General features: G+C 41.0%; 1 protein-coding gene across 2 annotated transcripts; it reads right to left on the bottom strand.

Moving 5' to 3' along the window:
- Window positions 1–21: 21 nt before the first annotated feature.
- On the bottom strand, window positions 22–19,281 carry c17h12orf56 (chromosome 17 C12orf56 homolog). 2 transcript variants are annotated; one of them, XM_084909181.1, is made up of 14 exons: window positions 18,850–19,281; window positions 11,661–11,856; window positions 11,442–11,457; window positions 10,038–10,221; window positions 9,749–9,904; window positions 8,993–9,063; window positions 8,140–8,284; window positions 7,954–8,048; window positions 7,213–7,302; window positions 6,172–6,256; window positions 6,025–6,099; window positions 5,144–5,221; window positions 4,880–5,061; window positions 22–4,756 (listed from the first exon to the last, which is right to left on the bottom strand). In XM_084909181.1, exons 1-14 carry the CDS (start codon window positions 19,099–19,101, stop codon window positions 4,645–4,647), a joined length of 1,737 nt encoding a protein of 578 aa, XP_084765307.1. In that variant the 5' UTR covers window positions 19,102–19,281; the 3' UTR covers window positions 22–4,644. The 2 variants fall into 2 exon arrangements, with proteins under 2 accessions (XP_084765307.1, XP_084765306.1); XM_084909180.1 differs by having other exon boundaries at window positions 23–4,756; window positions 10,038–10,224.
- Between the last annotated feature and the right edge of the window lie 760 nt (window positions 19,282–20,041).

Below are 20,041 nucleotides of genomic sequence, written 5' to 3'. Positions count from 1 at the left end.
GAAAACAAGTAGCTATTATACGTAATAGGCAGTTAAATAAATAAAACAACAAAATACGTAAAGCCGCGAGAGAAAGAACTCTTAAAGGTACCTGGAAAAGACGAGAAGATAAACAGAGACCATAGAGTCCAGCTAGCTTAAACACCAATGCTAGCGACTCAAGCCAACTAGACACATAAAAAGAAAAGTGTCAGTATGGCTCAAAGTCATGCGACACCAAAGGGGTTTGCAATACTTGATTCACCGCGATATGGATCTCTCAGCAAAGTGCAAGGATCTCCAGAACAGATTGAGACATAACAATATTAGGATCTCAAAAGGAAGTGAAGGAAAGGATACGGTCAGGTTTGTGAAACAGCTACTTCAAGAATGATAGTGACGTTCCTCAATGCAGCAATAAAAGATAAGATTATAGAGCAAGCATGGAGCCAGAGACAGGTCTTCTTCCAAGATAAACGGATCTTCTTCGATCAAGACTACACTCCCAATGTAGAAAAGAAAAGAGCTAAGGTTCACGAAATCATAAAACAACTAAAATAAAAAGAAAGTGCAGGCGAAATGTCTGTACCTGGCAGAAGTGAAAATTAAATTGGATACCACAGAGAAGACCTTTGCAACACTAACAGAGGCTGCTGAAGGAACTCAAAGTCAAAATGCGCTGCAGAGAAAGAGGGGCACGGAGCTGTCAACACATTGTTAGACAGTTAAATATGTTTATTGTTTAAATAAGGGCAGCATATATTATTGTAAAGAGATTATGACTTATTTACATTTTGTAAATTATAATGTAAGCAGAATCATTAACCCAATCAAGAGAAAAAATTTTTAAATGTGTATGCCCAAAATGAAGACTGCACTTTTTAAAAGGGATTGCACCTTTTGTGGCAGATAAAGGAGGAGGAATTATACTTAGGGGAGGAGATTTTAATTTGTACTCTGAAGACTAAACTAGACATATTACTGGTAATAATAAAACCTCATTCCAAAATGACCTACTAGGTATGATGACTGAACTGGAACTGGTGGATGTCTGGTGTCATTTTCATCCTAACAACAGAAATTTTACATTCGTGTCCCAAATACATGGAAGGTACACAAGGATAGTGAAGATATGTGTACCTATTTTAGAGTTTAGAAATGTGTTAGAATGTAGAATTATTGTAGAGACACTGTCACTGCCCTCGATGTAATAAAGGCCTGAGTGTGTCATAAACTTAGGAGTAGATTTCTAGGAGACCCTCCCCCAGTTTGAACTGTGAAAGTGAGATAAAGAGAGGTTAATGTTGAGTGGAAATTCCTCAGGGCATGCCTGGGTGGGAGTCTCAAAGTTTGTAACTAAATAACTTTGGTTTGGAAGGGAGATGGACTTTTATGACCCTCAGGAAGGCACGTACATAGAGATATACGCACATAGTGTTTTAACTGTTACGCACACACATCCACACGCGCACTCACTCACGTGCACTCACACATACACACAGGTACGCGCATACACTCACTCACGTGCACTCACATAGACACAGAGTTTGCAGCACACCGTGGGGGTTTTCTGATGGGGTCACCTCTATAAAGCTGGCAGTAACTAACAAAGGAGTGAAGATTTTGCAGAGGGACACAGGCCTGGCAAGTCTTCCCTTCTAGAAGAATGCATGCTTAAATGAAGATGAATAAAGGTTTTGTGAAATAACTACTGAGTCCGGTGCCGTCTCTGGATGCTCGAGGAATAAAAAAGAACCGGGGTAAAACTGATTTCCCAACAATAGACTTTTCATGTCAAAAAACGACATGTATAGGATAAAACAGATGACAATTGAATCAATCATTGTTTCTGACCAGAGCCCAGTTATTATGAAAATGAATATAAGATCAAATGACAATTTAAAGATAAAATAAAAAGACTAGAGAGAGAACATCAATAATATACATTTAAAAAGCTAAAAGAAGCTAGACAACAATTAGATGAGCTACTACCATACAAGGCAGAAGAGGGTCTCAGATATATTAATAAAAACTGTTATTCAAAGGAGCTTGCAAAGAAAAGCGTCTGGACTTCTTTAAGTTACTTGAAGACGTTTCACCTCTCATCCGAGAAGCTTCTTCAGTTCTAAGGTCAAATGGTGGAGAGTCCCAGATATAAACCTAGTGGGAGTATCCCCCCACAGAGGGACAAAAGGACCCCCTGATGATCCTCTAATCGCCTGAGCCAAGGTGTGAAACTGGGTGTGGGTCCCAATCAGCCAGAGTTTCGGGTGTGTTCATTGTGAAACCTGGCCCCACCTTATCATGCGAATTCCTGAGGTCAGATGGCCCAGGATGTGAGTGGGCGTTAAAGCGTCTGGGAAGGGATCTCAAAACTGGATTATAGATGGCAGAGAGTTGGTGTCGTAAACCCCCGCCTCTGTTCAAAGATGGTCGCTCACAGTGGACATAGATGCCCACTCACATCCTGGGCCATCTGACCTCAGGAATTCGCATGATAAGGTGGGGCGAGGTTTCACAATGAACACACCCGAAACTCTGGCTGATTGGGACCCACACCCAGTTTCACACCTTGGCTCAGGCGATTAGAGGATCATCAGGGGGTCCTTTTGTCCCTCTGTGGGGGGATACTCCCACTAGGTTTATATCTGGGACTCTCCACCATTTGACCTTAGAACTGAAGAAGCTTCTCGGATGAGAGGTGAAACGTCTTCAAGCAACTTAAAGAAGTCCAGACGCTTTTCTTTGCAAGCTCCTTTGACTACGATGACCTGGATGACTGAGAACCTTCACAGACAAAAACTGTTATTGACCTTTCAGCTCAGAAAAGCACAGTTCCTAAGATCAGAAATCCAGAAATGAAACTCAAACTAAAGAAATATTCAATACTTATGTAAAATATTACAGACAGTTGTAAAGGAGGAAGCACAAAAACCTCAGAAACAAAAAAATTTGAGTTCCTTAAACCCCTTAAATTGGCTAAAATATCAATGATGGAATAAACTAAATTAGTAGTACCTATCACAGAAGCTGACATAAAATAAAAGAGTCAATGCTAAATTTAAAAACAATAAATAAACCCCCATATTATGCAAAGTATGTAACTCTACACTAAACTCAGGAGAGCCGCCAAAATCATGGCTGGATGCAATTATTACAGTCATGCATAAGGAAGGAAAAGATCCTATGCATATCATACCGTTCACGGTAATAGCGGTATAATGTTGGGCAACGATAAGAAAATGAAATATCGCAATAGAATATGGGTAAACGCGCGTGCGCAGTGCCTTTGTTTTCATACGCACATGGCAGGAAAAGCATGGCGGCAACGGAAAATGAGGAGGGCGAAAGCGGATCGTTAAATGAAACGGATGAACCAGAATTGGTTTGTAAAAATGCGAGAACTTCAGTGGTGTGGAACTGGTTTAGCTTTCGTCCGTCAGATACACAACAAAGCACTATTTTTGGTAGAGCATGCTAGCGGGCCGTCGTTATTACCGTGTTTTTTGGAAAATACGGCACACTTAAAATCTGAAAATCGACAGTGTCCCTTATAATCCTGTGCGCCTTATTTATTAATTCTGGTTGTGTTTACTGACCTCGAAACAATTTTATGTGGTACACGGCGCTCGAAAATCTGTCTAATGTTTTAGTCCGACTTTGCTAAGCTACGAAGCCGCACCACTTGATGGATTGTCGGAGAATTACTGCTATCGTAGGCAGGAGCCTCGCGGAGTAATACGTACTGTGCTTCAACATAATATTACCGTATTGTGTGTGTATAACCACTTTTTAAGTTTTGTGGATATTATACATGGTTATGCTGAGGATATGTCGGCCAATTTCCACTGGAAATGCCTTTTGGTTAAACTGTTAGCAAGGAATTTGCATTTGCACTGTTAAATTCTTATATAAGTTTAATGCACATAAAAAACAGCAGCTTGTTTAAGTGAAAATACATTGATTTTTTTTTTTGCACTAATAAAGTTGTGGAGTTGTAAAGTATTTTGTCTAGTGTCAATTATATCGTCAGTTATATCGTTATCGCAAATTTTCAAATGTATATCGTGATAAATATTTTTGGTCATATCGCCCTGCTCTACTATGCACTGTACTAGCTATTGCCCAGTAAGACTAATATGTGTGGACTAAAACATTTTAACATCTATTTTAGCCAAAAGAACCAAAATTATATAAAGAAGTTGAATTGAGGGGGAGCTTTGTTTGTATTATTTTAAACTGAACGGTCCTATATCAGCAAATGTTGTCTTTCTGTGTTAAAAATGAAAAGAATGAAATAAAAAGTTAAACAGACGGTCCAAGAAGTTAACTTCTGGCTTCAGGAAATCAAAATGGTGATGGGCAGACAGCTTCAAACCATGGAGTCCCTCACAGTGTTTCCTTCATTATGTGTTTAGGAAAGCCAAGTAAAGAACTAAATAAAAGTTGCATTTAAAACAGCTTCAGGTTATTAGGAGTGCACATCATTTAAATAGTCTTTACAGGCCAAGCATATATCTCCATCTCTCTGTCTAACAGTAAGATTTCTGTGATAAATAATAATCCAGAAACTTTAAGCCGAGCATCCCGAGGACTCCAAATCCTGCTTCCTTCCCTGAGGATGCCTGTGTGTAAGGTGAAGGCTAGGAGCACGCTGGTGTTCAGTCACCTGAGCAGCATAAGAGTTCGAATGTGCTCGACAAGTCTCAGAGTGGGTCGGCTGATAGGATAGTGAGGTGGCAGCTTCACTTCAGAGCCCGACGGCATCACAGAGTATCTGCAGGACCGAAACAGATCTGAGCTGTCAGACTTTGGAGCATTTACACATTTCTTCTTTATAATAAGAAGTTAACGTGAGCACGTATGTACTTAGTGACTGTCGTGGCTGTCCTGAGCATACCTGAACTCCTCTCTGAAATACGACCGCAGGTGCTGAGCCAGCTGGCTGTTGTACTGCAGACAGGCCAGCAGGAGGTGGAGGCGCTGGAACAGCAGGACGGACTGAACGGGACTGGGGACCGACACTTGCAGGCCCGTCAGAACCAACACCACCTGCTGGACCTGGTAACCAATGAAGGAGAGCTGCGGGGACGGAGAGGGTCAGCGTTTGAGTAATTCTTATCATTCTGACAGAAATCACAGTTAAATCTGATGAGACCTTTACCAGGTGGGGATGAGGCTGCAGGACTCTGAGGATCCAACCGACAGACAGGAAGTTGTCAGCAGAGACACACCTGCTGGTCTGAAACACGAAGAGTTTAACAAAAACTGTGTTTGTTTCTTGTTATGTGGATATTCAGAGCTTTCTTGGACCATATCATAGCAAATAACAAATGTTTTAAAGCTATGCAATCTGTATATAGCAGTTGAACTGTTTAGATAAGTCTTCATTGATTAAATATACTGTTTTTTTTTATGAACTACTGTGTACACAAGAATAAGAATAACTTAATGTATGTAGGCCAGGTGACCCTTTTCTGGTTTAAAAAGGATGGCGAGCCAACGAAGGGCTGGGAGCAGGATTCTTAACACAACATTTCAGCTGTTTATGGACAATAGCGCTTGGACATTTCTCATGGACACCCAGATAAAAATCATGGACTTTCTCTCATCAGTGTGGACCAGTGTTTTTGAATTGGTGGTGTGTTATTTATGGGGAATATTATTGCTTGATCTAAGCTACAAGACTGTTTAGTTGTCTTTGTGCACTTTAAACCGGGCACCACTGCACCAGGAGTAATTATTTAAGTTTTTCCTTTTCTTTCCTTGTTATTTTTCCTTGGTTTTGTTTAAATACATTGTACCTGCAATAGCGTTCTGTGTTGTGTGTATTTATTGATTACTGACCATCAGCTTCAGTAGCCGTTCTTTAATCTTCTGATTAATAATATTCTGCTTAATAACTGACGTGTATTAATTCATTAGTGCTTCATCAGTGTTACAGTTGTTTAGTTTTTGTAATTCCCAGGAGAGCCTGAGGTGTTGCATAAACACATTTTACTCACAGCTGAGAAGCGCCCCCGTTGTACGCTTTATCAAACTCACCACGTGGCCTACGAGCAGCAGTTCAAAGAGCAGAGAGGCGGCGGTGTCCAGATACTCAGCGAGTAAGGCCTGAAGCTGTAAGAGGCACAAGGTTTAATGCATCGAAGGCACATGAAAGACACTTGATGTGAGCAGAGAGCAGCTCACCTCGTACGTCAGAAATCCTCCGCTGTGAGTTTGTGGCTGAGGGTCACATATTAAGGCAAGCAGCATTCGGGAGGCCAGAGCACCTCTGCAGGAAGACAACAGTTAATGCAGAAAAGGGAAGGTGTGCTAACATCTGGAAATGAGCTTTATAACTCTTCTCTCGGTTTCACCAGACTACAACAAAGGAAAGCAGCTCCAGCTGCAACCAAAGAAATGATAGAAAATCTCCCTGTGAATAATCACATTTATTATTTTCTCACTTTTTATTTACTATTGTTAATAGATAAACCTCACAAACACACTGGAGACACATCAGTCTATAAGCCATGAATCAGTGTACATTTCTCTCATTTTAATACAGAAAAAAAAAAAATAAGTAAAGACTCCTCTGGAGCTCAGACTGAATTCAGTTTTTTCCATCACACTGGCATCATTATCCATCTATCGTTCAAGCCTGTATGATTCAGATTTATACCAGTTTTTACAAGAATTTTTCTTTTATAATATTTCACAAAGACACCAGTCTTCTTTGTAACCACATCCTCTTCAAAAAGGCAGAAATCCTAAACTTCAGCAGTACAGGGGATCTCATATCTCGGCATTTTAACTTTGGTACTTTGGTTTCTGCACTGCCTCCAATGACTCGGACGATTTACTCCTGATATGTGATTAAAAAAACAACTGATGTTTACTCGCCACTTCTTTAGTGGATGTTATGAACTCAACCCTGAACTTCAGCCTCGTGTGATATGCCAGTGTTCTCTTCCCATTTAACTTAATGTGTCCAGTATTCATTTCATTTTGATCCTAAGCCCTTCGAGTAGTTCTGTAGTCCTCTGTGTCATTGTGTATCATCACTGTCTCAGTTAGTGTACTGACTGCCTTAGATGTGGATCCCTCACTTGTAGATACATAGAAAATCTCTTTATTCCAATCTAAGCTCCTTTTAGGCCTTTACAGGAGCTGCCAACAGATATTTCAACATACCTGAAATGAGGACTGTTTTGCGAAAGGAACAAACATACACTGTGTTCTGTTTACTTTTTGGCAGAGAGCAGGCTGAGTCTGGCAGCTTCGACCTCCGTCTCTCTGAACATGATGGCAAGCGTGTCAACGATCAGAGAGCTAAGTCTGAAACACAAACAGCAGAGCTTCAGTCACATGCTTATCATCATCGTCATAGCAACACACAGCAAGGAAGATATGACCTGCAGTTAGTTATTATATTGTTACTATAAATATTATCACAGTCGCAGATTCTTTCAGTGTTTTAGGTAATATTGCGGTCTTCATCCACTCACTCTGGATTTGTTCCTGAACAAACTGAATCCTGTGAATACTGTTGTTGTTGGTATAACCGCACGCAACAATAACAGGACCTGTCCTCAGTACCGATAAGTGCGAACATTAGTGGGACTATAATGTAAACTTCAGCTCTTTACATGTTCTTTATTATCTGCTTTATGAATGAGGAGGTGAAACTGCTTCAGGTTCGACAGGAGAAGGCAGAGAGAGGAAACCTGCCAGTGAGCAGGTTAGGTTCACAGTGTGTTATGCTGTTAATGCAAACTAAGTTTAAGTTAGCTTGTTTAAAGAAAACTCAGTTTCCCTCATCTCAGGCTTCAAAAATCGGAAGTTTTCACAAAACCCACTTTCTGGAAACAGCTGTGAAATAATGCACATCATCTCTGTAATCGCCACGCTGAATACAGCCAGAGAAACACCTTAATGAATCTGAAATCTCGCCTCTGTGGAGCTATGAACACCTGCTAAGGGGCTTACAAGAGCTGATCTGCTGTGTAGAGTCCACTGAGGCTCTGGCGGCCGTGAAGACATCCCTCCAGAGTGCAGAGCAGGAAAGTACACACCTCACTGGACTGGAAAACAGAAAATGAGTCATTCACTGCAACTCACAGGCACGTTCTGTACGTCAAACACACAGTGCCGAGCAGGTTTTATAAACCTTACCCTCCAGAAGAGCCGGCGCAGCGTAACGCTGCGGTGCGCAGCGGTCCTCAGCTCCTGCAGCAGCAGGTACATACTCTCCACGCTGATCCCGTCCTGCAGGAGCTCGGAGCTCAGCTGGCCAAACAGGTGAGCCGTCCGCTCCCAGCTTAAATATAACATCAACATTAACACCGACGTTTGAGCCTGTTAGCAATAACAAGTTTAAATGAGCCTAAACTCGTCACAGCCCGCTGTGATGAACCTTCAGGGCTCAGATGAGGTTTCTCAGAGCAGGTCGAAATCTCTGGAAATGTTTTTATATAAATCTTTATATTGGAATATGAGCGCTACAGCTCAGCACAGCCAAGATAAAATAATATTTCAGTTCATTAAAAATATTTCATGGTCTCATTATTTAAGCTCCACTCAAATGTAAACTAAACAAATGTACGTGTTTGCAAATATTAAATGTGCAGTGAAACACCTGGAGCTGATGCAAAAGAGGTGCAGTTCTCCTGAATGTGAACTTCTGCATGATTATGCGTGGCTGATGCAGGCAGCTGTAGCTGCCAGCTGTCTGATAGGCTTCACCTCAGTTAACTGCAGTCACTGAGCTGGAGCTTTGTGGGGGAGCTACCATACTGTAATCTACAGCTACTCCAGGACGCCTCGGCTTCAGTCTCAGAGAGCATCCGCAGCACTAATCAGTAGAGTGGAGTCCAAAACCAGTGGGTGCCGTCACAGTGGCTATGTCCAGTGTATTCTATGAGTGAATGATTTCTGTTTCCACAGTAACAAACTGACCTGTGACCTTTATTCTGACTGGACAAGCAGGAAGTTGTGTGTCTGCAGTCTGCACAGAACAGTTTATTACCTGATGGCAGGAGCAGACAATGAAACGCAGTTCCTCCTTATGTAGAGCGGATCTAACAAAAGGGTGGACCTCTGAACACACACACACACACACACACACACACACACACACACACACACACCTCAGAAATCTGAGCGAGTACACCATCAGACACATGTTTTATACTTTTATACTTTTTCATTTTATACTTCCTGTTTTTTCTTATTTTGTATTTTCTTTGTGTTTATGAGCCTTTCTGATCTTCTGGTTCTTGGTATTAGTTCTTTATCGTTATAACTAAACTAGTTCTCAGTGTAGTTACAGATCACTTTAGGGTGATTAGTTCCCTTTAGTGCTCCCATTCTGTCCTTTTGTCTTTCTCGTCCCCCTTTCAGTTGTGCCTCACTTCCTGCTTCATTTTGATAGTTGTTCCTTGTGTTTGCTTTCAGTTTTGCTTCTTTTGTCTCATCCTCTGTGATTTAGCTCAGCTGTGTTTTGTTCTCCCAGCTATCTCCACTTCCCTCATTACCTTTCTGTGTGTATGTAACAAACAGCTTGCCTTTTGTTATATACAAAAGTTAATCCCTGTTTTCTGTGACTGCATTTAAAGTCCATATCATTACACAGGACACGCTCTGTATAACCTGCACACTGTGACATTTACTTATCTACTCCAAAAATCCACAGGGCACCTTTAAGCTCCACTTTCATATAAATAACCACAACATTTCTAAAGCTAACAGTCAATGTGTTAAATACTATTCAGTCTTCACTCACAATACTGAAGCTGTTCCACAAGCTCTGCAGGTGGAGGTAAAGTCTGGACGTCTCTGAGACAGCGTACAGGTGGAGCTCCGCCTCCCACTCCTCCTCGCTGTCCATGCAGCCTCGTCTCAGCAGGCGTGACAGGACCGAACCGATCCTCCTTTGTAACTGTAACAGCACAGCGGCGGGTTCATGACAGGAAACAGAGCTCGACCAAATTTACAGAGACGTGTGACCCTTGTCTAAGTTACTTCAAATTGAATTTGAGTAGATCTTCATCGGAACAACCGCACGTTTATACCTGACCACTCTCGAGGGTCTTCAGGCTTTTCTCTGAGAGCAATGGCGATGAGGCAGGTGAGACTAAGGGGGAGTAAAAGGGGGGAGGCTGCGGGACTCTTGTGAGGCCGAGAGTCTCTGGGTTCGGGCACGAGGCTGAGCGGGTGTGCTTTAACACTGGGGGGAGCTCCTCCTTCCTCCATTGGCTGCTGGAGAGAAGAAACAGCGCAGACATCAGGTTTATGGTTTCTGTGAAGTGTCTGCATCATCAACTGTGTGAGTTTCATGTCGTATTCCAGCTGCACAAAACAATTAAAAACACCTTCCTGATCAGCTAATGGTCTCGGTTGCTAGTTTGAAGTCTACCTGAACACAACACAAGGTTCATGTAGTAAATTAACGTCACACTAGAGCCAAATAAGCCTCTAAAATATGCTTTGCTTTGGGATAGTTCCCTCTGCAGGCCTCATGGTCTCAGAACTTCTTTATTGTTTTTCTGCACAAATGTTGCAGCTTAAAAACAGAAAGAGCTCTCAGGTAGATTCACACAGTCATGATAGTCGTGCTCCTGAGACTTCACGCTGTCAGCTCATCCTTAGGTTCAACTTTACAAGCAGTCTAAGGTTTGGGAGTGGCAGTGAAAGAAAAGTGTGTACGTTTAATGACCTACCGGGGGTGAGCAAAGCTGAGCAGCAGGGAACATTAGCGTGAGACAGCTTTTACATTTTATGCTGTTTGCGTCTGTTTTACAGCGCTTCGTCGTTACCAGGCAACAGTTCGGTGACAGTAAATCTGTTCCTTCCTCCCTCCATCTCCTGCCTCATTCACAGAAGAACTCAAGGAGGATCGGAGCCCCGCATGCAACCAAGTAAAAATGCAAACTGTCCAGCAGCGAACCAGCAGGTTCTCTTGCTGTGGGAATTTATAAATACGTGTTTGGAAAACACATCTCTACATTTCAATCATCAGTGGGCACATTCTGCTGAAAGAGGATAAATGATGGACCAGCAGTACCAGGTGGATGTTACCTGCTGCCTGGTGTGTGGATGAAGCACTGCAGGTGTGATATTGAGGAGCAACACTGGAGTCACTCTGTGAACATGTTAATGAGCAGCAGGTAAACTAGTCCCTGGAGTAAATAAGTCATGAGCTACCTGAGACACTGAGGTGGTCATTACATACTCAGGTAAAGTGGCTCAGCTGTTAACAAGTTCACAACAGACAACCACATTACAGTGTTGAAGTATCCCACACATAAACTTTCACTGTCTGCCTCACTCCTGCACACTCTGCAGCTTCTAAAATGATTATAACCAAATTCAACACTGGCATTACGTAATGTGTTTGCAGGGAGGACTTAAAAGCCTTTATGTGTGAGTATCCTAAAATAAAACATGCTTCTGAAGTGTATCTGTGTTTTACTCACCTCTCTGTGGAAAATCCTGTGGAGGAAATGGACACACAGGATGGCTAGAGTTACAGATAAAGAAACAAGACGACACATAAACCTCACTGGTGTCTTTCCAAAGGATCAAATCTCTGAAGAGACCATTCCACATGTCTCTGACGCGTCTTACAAAAAGCATAAACTTCAGTCTGATATCATTGCGTAGCATCATTAAATCACATAAACTGTCTCAGTTACCTTGTAATGCGCTTGTTATTTCAGAACAGTGGCTGTTTCTGCGAGAGGACGGGGCTGCAGGAGGAAGGCCTTCTTTCTTGTCTCTCTTTAACCAATTGCGTTGCTTCGCTGCAGGTTTTCCGGTGACGTAGACGATCCGTATGTGTTGGCAGCGTTCCTGATGCTTCCCACTGAGGAAATCTGGGAGGTCGTTCACCTGTAAAAAACACAATGCTGTAAAGATTATAAAATGTGACAATATGAGGGAGCAGAATCAGAAATAAGACAAAACCAAGCGGTGCAGAAACGAGTCGACAGAAAACTGACATTAGCTCATCGATTCTGATGATTGACTATTTTTCAAGCAAATTTTGGTTTTGTAGAAACTATTAATCAAACTATTAATAAAAAGATGAATCTATACATTATCATAAGTTTCAGCCCTTAAAATAAAATCGGATATTTACAGAATAACAAGATTAAATAAAGATAATGTTTATATTTTGTGCCATATACAACCTTTGAACATATATACTGTGCACTTATAGTGGGTATTCTCACGTCTTTCATGGATATTGATCATCTGCTGTAGACTGATTTTGATCCTGTGTGTAATAAAAGGATGTAGGATAATCCCACACTACTTCAGTAATCTTGAGGTCCGGGCACTGGGGGGTCCGATCCATGACTGATATCACTCTACTGTGTGTTTTTCCCTCCTGACAACATCTCATCTCTCCCTCAGATCTGGTTCAACAATTTTCAGTCCAGTTCTTGTGTCATTTTAATAATCAACCTTTTCTCTGTTTCCCTTCCTTAAGAACAGCTTCTTGACAGCCGCTCTTCCACTGAGACCTTTTCTGATGAGGCTTCAGTGATCAGCAGCTGATCAGCTGAAGGTCCAGGTCCTCCTCTCATATTTTTCATGGATATTGATCATCTGCTAAAGATAGATTTTAAATCTAAGTTTTCAGCTAACAGATCTTTGTGAATAATGTTGTTGTTGTAAAAATATTATTTTGTGCCTGTGAAACTGTGTCATCTTTGGCAACTAAATGACAGAAAGAATGATTGTGTTTTTTATGACACACTGCTCTTGTCATAAAATAGTAAACTGGTTCTTTGCTAATATTCTGTTATGTGTGGAGACAACACTGGTTCATCTGAGTTAAGATCCTTTTTTATGCTTGGATCATAGTTACTTTGAAAGCCTGGAGAAGCAGCTAAAGAGCACTTAAAAAAACAGCAGAAACATCTATAAAATACAAAGAAATCAAGAGTGGGTCAAAACTTCTGGATTGTATTTTGTCAGATTTTATTTTATTGAGTGACTCTAATTTATTTAACTGCTTTTTCAATGTTGCATTGAATATGTTGCCGGCTGCTTTGTCACGGGAACTTGAATAAAGCACGTCTCATCTTCTGAGCGGCTTTAATTTTGCGTTTGCCAAAGATCGCGTTACAAAAGACCTGATTTCTGTTTGTTACAGTGAGCAGGTTCGAGTCCCAGTAAGTTTCCATCCCTTCATTGGGAGCAACACGCTTCATGTGCATCATTATTTATTCACTCAGACGGCTCCCAGTGCTCTGAGGATCCTCCACAAAGTGGCTAAAGGGTGGTGCTAAGGCCATGGAGAGGCCAGCACAGGTCATCAGGTGGTAATCTTAGAGTTAATGCAGATGGGATTAACTCTGTTAGGGCCGAGTTAAACCTCTGACATAACGAGATGAAGTTAGAGGCTCGGCGCGACTTTTGCTGCATGTATTGCAGCTCTGTATTATGTGGCATTGGAACTATTTTAAGCTTTTAAAGTTTAATTAAAATCTGAGGATAACGGCTTCCTCATTAACGGTTTGTCTGTGCTGTTTCTGCTGCTCTTTGGCAGGTTGATATACATGAAGTACTTGAAATGGTCACATGGGCAGCCCTAACAATAAGTACATACCAACATTACTGACAGCTGTTAATCATACCTGAGTCCTGCTCCATGATTGGTTTCCAGGCTTCCTGCAACTCAGGTGCTCTGAGGCTCAGTGCAGCTCAGTATGAGAAGACATGAAATATGCAAACCAGAGCAGGTGTTACGCTCTTGTTCTCGCCATCAGCAGTAAAGGTGAGAAGTGAAACCTATAAATCGAACTAACTCGTGTGTAATCTGAAGAGTTTAACAGGGATTAATCAGCAGAAGCCAGTTAGTCAGTGAACGCACCATGTGACATGCATGTAATCTAACGTGCTTTAGTCGTGCTTTGGCTGTCACTCAAGGTTATGTCAGTTAAGTCTCCAAAAACCTAAACTTATTCAGTTTACTGTCAAATTAGACAGAAAAAATTGAGCTTTAACATATTCTGCTAATAGAACTAGCTCTAAAGATCCACTAATTACCTCATTGGGTTCAGCTTTAAAGATGTCACAAGTCAAAAATAATAGAAATCTATGGGGTCCTAATTATAAACTGCAAACTTCATCCATATTTATCTCTAAATGTTCTTAAAAAATCTGGAGCTTGGTTGTATAAAAGGCCCCAAAGTTCATAGAATAGTTTTACTGGTGCTTATAAGTTTATATAAGTTCATTTAATATTCAGTCTTCTGTCAGTTTGGGCCAGCCCACCTTCTAGTGACATCATCCGGTTAGTAAGGTGGGCAGTTTAATGTAGTGATGGGATTTCCGGCTCTTTTTAGAGATCTGGCTCTTTCGGTTCGGCTCACTAAAAAGAGCCGGCTCTTTCGGCTCCGAACCGGCTCTTCAGGTTGTTTTGTTGCTTTAATTAATTTATTATTAACAATAATATAAAATTATGCACAAAAGGAATTACTAACGTAAAAAAAAAGTGGTTTTATTTATATATGTTTATATATAAATATATGCGGTGGCCCCTAGGGACAAAACACGTACAAACTCCAAAACACATTTCTAGCATGAACTGAACTTCCAAAGCAGAGCTACTAGATCACTTAAATTACACAATTGAAAGCATGTGTGTATTGTTTGTGTATTTATACACAGGCACTCATATATATTCAAATAATTTAAAAAAAAGTTCATTTACCTGTTACTACCACACACCAAATCCGGTCGTTGGTACTTGCTGGCTTGTGTAGCCACTAGGTAACAAAAGCTCAACACTGCGCCCTAGCCTCCTGGAGCACTTCTGTTGTCTTTTGTACGTGTTTTGAGTTTTTATGTGCTTCTGAGTTTTTATGTGCTTCTGAGTTTTTACGCGCTTCGGAGTTTGTACGTGTTTTTACGTGTTTTGGAGTTTTTACGTGTTTTGGAGTTTGTACGTGTTTTGGAGTTTTTACGTGTTTTGGAGTTTGTACGTGTTTTTACGTGTTTTGGAGTTTGTACGTGTTTTGGAGTTTGTACGTGCTTCAGAGTTCGTACGTGATTTGAAGTTTGTATGTGCTTTGCCTGTAGGGGCCACCGTAAATATACTTTTATTTATTCACTCCACATAAAATGTAATAAATAAATCATATAATTAGGGATGGGTACCGGTATCCGGTGCCATGATGGCACCGGTTCTGACATAAACGGTAGTAACCAGACCGAAAAGCAGCGCACATTTCGGTGCTTTATTTCGGTGCTTTTTTTTCCTGAGCTGTGATACACTTTAGATTCTAGCCAATCATTTTACGTTTCCGAGGATAGTAGGCGGGTCCAGGTACGTACGCTCTTTTAGAGCAGAGCTACAGATTAAAAATGCCCAAGGAGGACCGGTCAAATGTATGGCTGTACTTCACCGCAAAATATGCAAACTCAGCAGCCTGCAACAAGTGCTTTAAGCTGATACTGTGATACTGTCAAAGGAGGTAACACCTCAAATCCGATGAAACACCTGGCGACGCATAGCGTTCTTTTTAAAAGCCGAGAAATGCGCCGTATTTGATAGCTTGCTGCGAGACCTCACTCCGTGCACATCTACTGCGGGTGGGTTGCCAGTTATCGGACCCGGAGCAACATCCCCCAAAAACCCAAAGAATAGAGTCCTGGCCCCTAGCCCTGCCAGTGTAGCAGAAATGATGACGGATGATGATGGCAGCAGCAGCCGTTCTTCTCTGCGTGAGTAGCGTAATGTTGTTCGTGTGTAATTTACGTTGAGTAGGCTAACCACGTTATTAAATTAATGCATGTAATGTGAACTAGCAAACATCATCATAGCTACATGCGGCTGTCTTCTTGTTTGATGGCAGATACTCCCTTCACCCTGGCCAAAAAGGCTAAAATGACCAAAGAAAAAGTGGAAAACAGTTAAACATGAGAGGTTTTTGGATAAAGTTTGTGTTTTTTCCATTGTTTAAGCACTGCTTCCAGCTGAGAGTGATACCATATATGCCCCATAGCTGCAGAAAAGGCTAACATTGTTATCTTTTTACAAAAAAGCAGCTGAACATGAGAGGTTTTTGGACAAAGTTGGTGTTCTCCATTCTTTAAGCACCGGTTTGAGCACCGTTTAAGCACCGGCACCGTTTCAAAAGTACCGGTTTGGCACCGGTATCGGATAAAACCTAAACGATACCCATCCCTACATATAATACAAAAATCAACTATTCACATTTCAACTTTTAACTATTTACATTTTCAGCTTTTTCCTTTTAAACAAATTTAAAATGAAACAACACAAAATGCTGCAAACCATAACACAATTAAATATAAATTAAAATATGAAAACAAACAGAAGATGCATATTCTCTGTCATATGGGCCCGCATGAATAAACTTTCTGAATCCTTTATCATCAGCAACTGAAAATAGTTGTGGATGATTACTATACCTTTCTAATGTGACGTTGTTGTCCCTGGCTCTCTTTCTCTCTCTCTCCCTCTGGCTCTGTTCCTGTGCTACTGAGTGTAACTACCGCCCTAAAGCACAAGGCTCGTGTGCAGAGTGAAGCGGAAAAAAAGTGCGAGAGAGAGAGAGGGTGAGAGAAAGAAAAAAAAAAAACCCACGTGACGGCTCGCGATAAGGAGCCGGCTCGCGTCGTTCACCTCAAAGAGCCGGCTCTAAGAGCCATTTCGTTCGCGAACGACCCATCACTAGTTTAATGTCGGATGAGCAGTGTTGGTCCGGGGGGGTGCACTGATTCCTGGGGAATGTTATGTGTGCGTAAATGACAAGTAAGTAGTGACCTGTGTTGTATTTTGCCTTTGTTTGTGTCAGTACTGTAGTATGTTACCATTTAGGAGCTAATGTAGCGGTAGGCCACGCATGCAACGCGTGAGTTCACCCTCATTTCATATGCTAATTTACGTTGTTAGCTTTGTTGACGCATGTACGGTCGCTCATATGTCCATAATGTCATTCCTGTGTTATCAGACCTTCTCTGTATGTTGTATGTGATGCTTGTGATTGTTTACTTTGAAGTAGCGGAGTTTGTAGTGAACAATTAGGTACGTGGATTAATAAAATAGCGAACGTAGTTTGACCGGAAGTATGGCCTCCCCTTCACAATAAGAGCATTATAGTGGATTATAATGGGGGACGCTTTTATTTTGTACAACTACCGGAAGTAGTTCCTGTGTACTGACGGTTGCTTAACCTCGCACTAATGCTATTTAGTTACATAGTGTGAGCAGTTTGAAGTGTATTATATTTTTCTGATCTTTATATGTGATTATGTTAACTATGTTGTATTATGTTTATATTTGAGTATTTGACTTGTCTATTCTCTTTATTTATCATTATTTCCCTTGTTTATTTCCTTTGTAGGAAACCACACACACACACAGAGACACACACCTATGTACATCCGCTGTGTTTACAGCCCCAGAAATTGAGTGGTGACAATAAAGTGCCTCAAACGGAACCTCAAGCTCCCTCCTTCTTTCATACTCTGGGACAATTTGGCCTTAAGTGGTGTTCTGGCCGACACACCGGGGTGACCGTAGTGCTCAAAGACTGAATCAGTGCCACAGCCGTGCCTATCTTTGATATCTCCACTACATTGGTTTTAAACCTAAGCGTGAAGAGTTAAACGTCAATATGAAGTTTAGATTTAAAGTCTGACTGTAAATTCTCACCTTTACGGCTCTGGTCAGAAAAAAGCTAGACGAAAGGCTAGAGCCATTTAAATGTGTGTGATGCTTCTTCAGCCCTAGCTCTCAGCCGAACTTCACTGCAGGAATATCAACCAAAGTACAACCAGGTCACAACCCTTTGGACTTTGTTTTGCTGTCTTCTCTGGTTTGTTCACAGTTTAGGTTTCAAAGATAACTGAGATTTTCCTTGACTCAACATCCACTCTGTGATGTCAGTCTGGAGATTATTTCATCTTGATGCATTCTCAATCATCCAGGTAAATTAATCTCCAAAGGTTGATTCTGTTCATCTGGATGTAGCGTTTTCAGTGGGAGAAACGTTTCGTCACTCATCCAAGTGACTTCTTCAGTCGACTGAAGAAATCACTTGGATGAGCAGAATCAACCATTGGAGATCTGGAGAATATTTTTAAAAGAAATACAGATATTTTCTTCTACAGCCACTTCAAAATGTAGGCCTTGTCTTGTCCTCTTTCACCTGATGTAATACAAGTTGCAGTTTTGACAGAAATCCCCCCTGAACACAGCCTGTAGACTCATTACAACACAGCTGCCAAATGCAATGTTAAGATTTAACTATTAAAGTTTTCGAGCCTTTACTGAACAAACGAGACATGAACACAGTATGCTTATTTTCTCGATTCATTGATAAATATTTGGTCTGCACAACAATATGCATGACAGACATTAAAACAGTCACGTCATCATTTAAGATAAAAAAATACTGGAAATGAGTGCTTTAACTCTGTACTGTTTCTTTTAAAAGTTTGCTTTTATTTACCTTAAAAATAACTTACCTTAAACGCCAATTTAATAGAAAATCCAATAAATATGGTAGAATGTTTTTCTGTTGATTTTATATCAATATTAAAAAATATATATTTTTTATCATTTATTGAAAAAACCCGACGTCTTAAGTCTTCACAGTATTTACACTTATGTTCTTCAATAATAACAAATATCTATTGGCAAAATACTATTTTTTTTTTCAAAACATCGTATCTTACTTTATTAAAATCAGGTTATAATAGGTCATGTTCAGATTTTTTTTTTTTTTTTCGTTTAATAAAAACAGCTTTTGGATTTTGTGTCGGTTAATTAGGGCGGGATTAATGCAGTAGAAACAAAAATAAATACTTTTTTAAATCACTTTTTCCGTTCAAACTCACCAGCTCGATGTAACGCAGGCGCCTGAAGCTAACGGCTGCCGTGAGAGTGCGTGGCGAGTACTCGGTGAGGTACACGCACTCGTCGCTGAGCACCACGTGCATGTACACCTTGTTGATGGACTCGGACAGCACCACGCACGGCTCGTAAGCCCGGATCCGTTCGTACACCCTCCGCTCCAGCTTCCGCTGCAGGAACGAGTCCAGCCGCGCGTTCCGCCGGCACAGCAGCGACCCGGAGCCGCTGTGGGCCATGACGGGACCGCTCCGTGGAGCCGCCGGTAACACCTCTGAGATTTCAACCGCCGCTTTGTCGCGAGGCAGGTGCTCACCGGGCCCGCTCCATCCAGTAAGTTTGAAAAGTCGAGTTAAGATGAACACATGCCGCTGGTTCTGTCCCGGTTCTGGACAGTGAGCTGTAGGTAAAGCGCCAATGACTCGCCAATGACTCAGTGCGTCTGCTCTCTGATTGGTCAGCGAAGAGGAGCGGAACATTGCTGATTGGCCAAACGCAATAATTATGTAGTAATTACTGTACTTAAATAATATATGTCATGATTAAATAAATAAGTATATATATATATATATGTTTTACTGAGCCGTCTGAGTGAATAAATAATGATGCACATGAAGCGTGTCGCTCCCAGTGAAGGGATGGAAACTTACTGGGGCTCGAACCTGCTCACTGTACCTCTTTTTATATGTTTTATACAAATAATGGTTTGATATGGAATTAAACCTCATTTGATATTTAACGTTAGTTATTAATTAAATGATTCTGTTTATTCATAATATTTGGGGGGAATATTTGTTAATTTCTCATATTTTATTTGCTTAAAATAGATTACAGGTTGCAGTTTTATGAATTTCTTGTGATGGATATTAGCCTATAAATTGGATTGTTGTAATTTAATAGCATTATAAAAACATACAGTCTGCGTTAAACCTTTTGAATGATAATAAAATATTTTTTCTTTTAATTTCGATGTTGTTGCACTTTCTGACTCTTACCACTAAGAGACGGCAGACTGCAGATTATCACAGTTTCTTCCTGTGTCTCTAACACGGTTCAGTGAAGAATAAATCTTTGTGCTGCTGCTGCTCAGGGACCAACAGGGACAGATTGCGTTCGTGTGAAACATGAAAAATGCTGAAAATGTGGCATTGTCTCCTTCATCCTCCTTGTCCTCCTCAT

This window comes from Perissodus microlepis, chromosome 17 (genome assembly GCF_051167445.1).
Source record: "Perissodus microlepis isolate ML-2025 ecotype Zambia chromosome 17, ASM5116744v1, whole genome shotgun sequence".
Lineage (NCBI taxonomy): Eukaryota > Metazoa > Chordata > Actinopteri > Cichliformes > Cichlidae > Perissodus > Perissodus microlepis.
Note: the sequence above shows the minus strand (reverse complement) of the source record. Positions and strands in the feature narration are given on the sequence as shown.

Excerpts from the sequence above, each read along its gene's own strand:
- c17h12orf56 (XM_084909180.1), bottom strand. The coding sequence starts at position 19,101 with ATGGCCCACAGCGGCTCCGGGTCGCTGCTGTGCCGGCGGAACGCGCGG. Across the intron at positions 8,049-8,139 it reads TGCGCCGGCTCTTCTGGAGG|TCCAGTGAGGTGTGTACTTT; the intron begins GTAAGGTTTATA and ends TCTGTTTTCCAG. Across the intron at positions 5,062-5,143 it reads TGCAGCCTCATCCCCACCTG|CTCTCCTTCATTGGTTACCA; the intron begins GTAAAGGTCTCA and ends CCGTCCCCGCAG.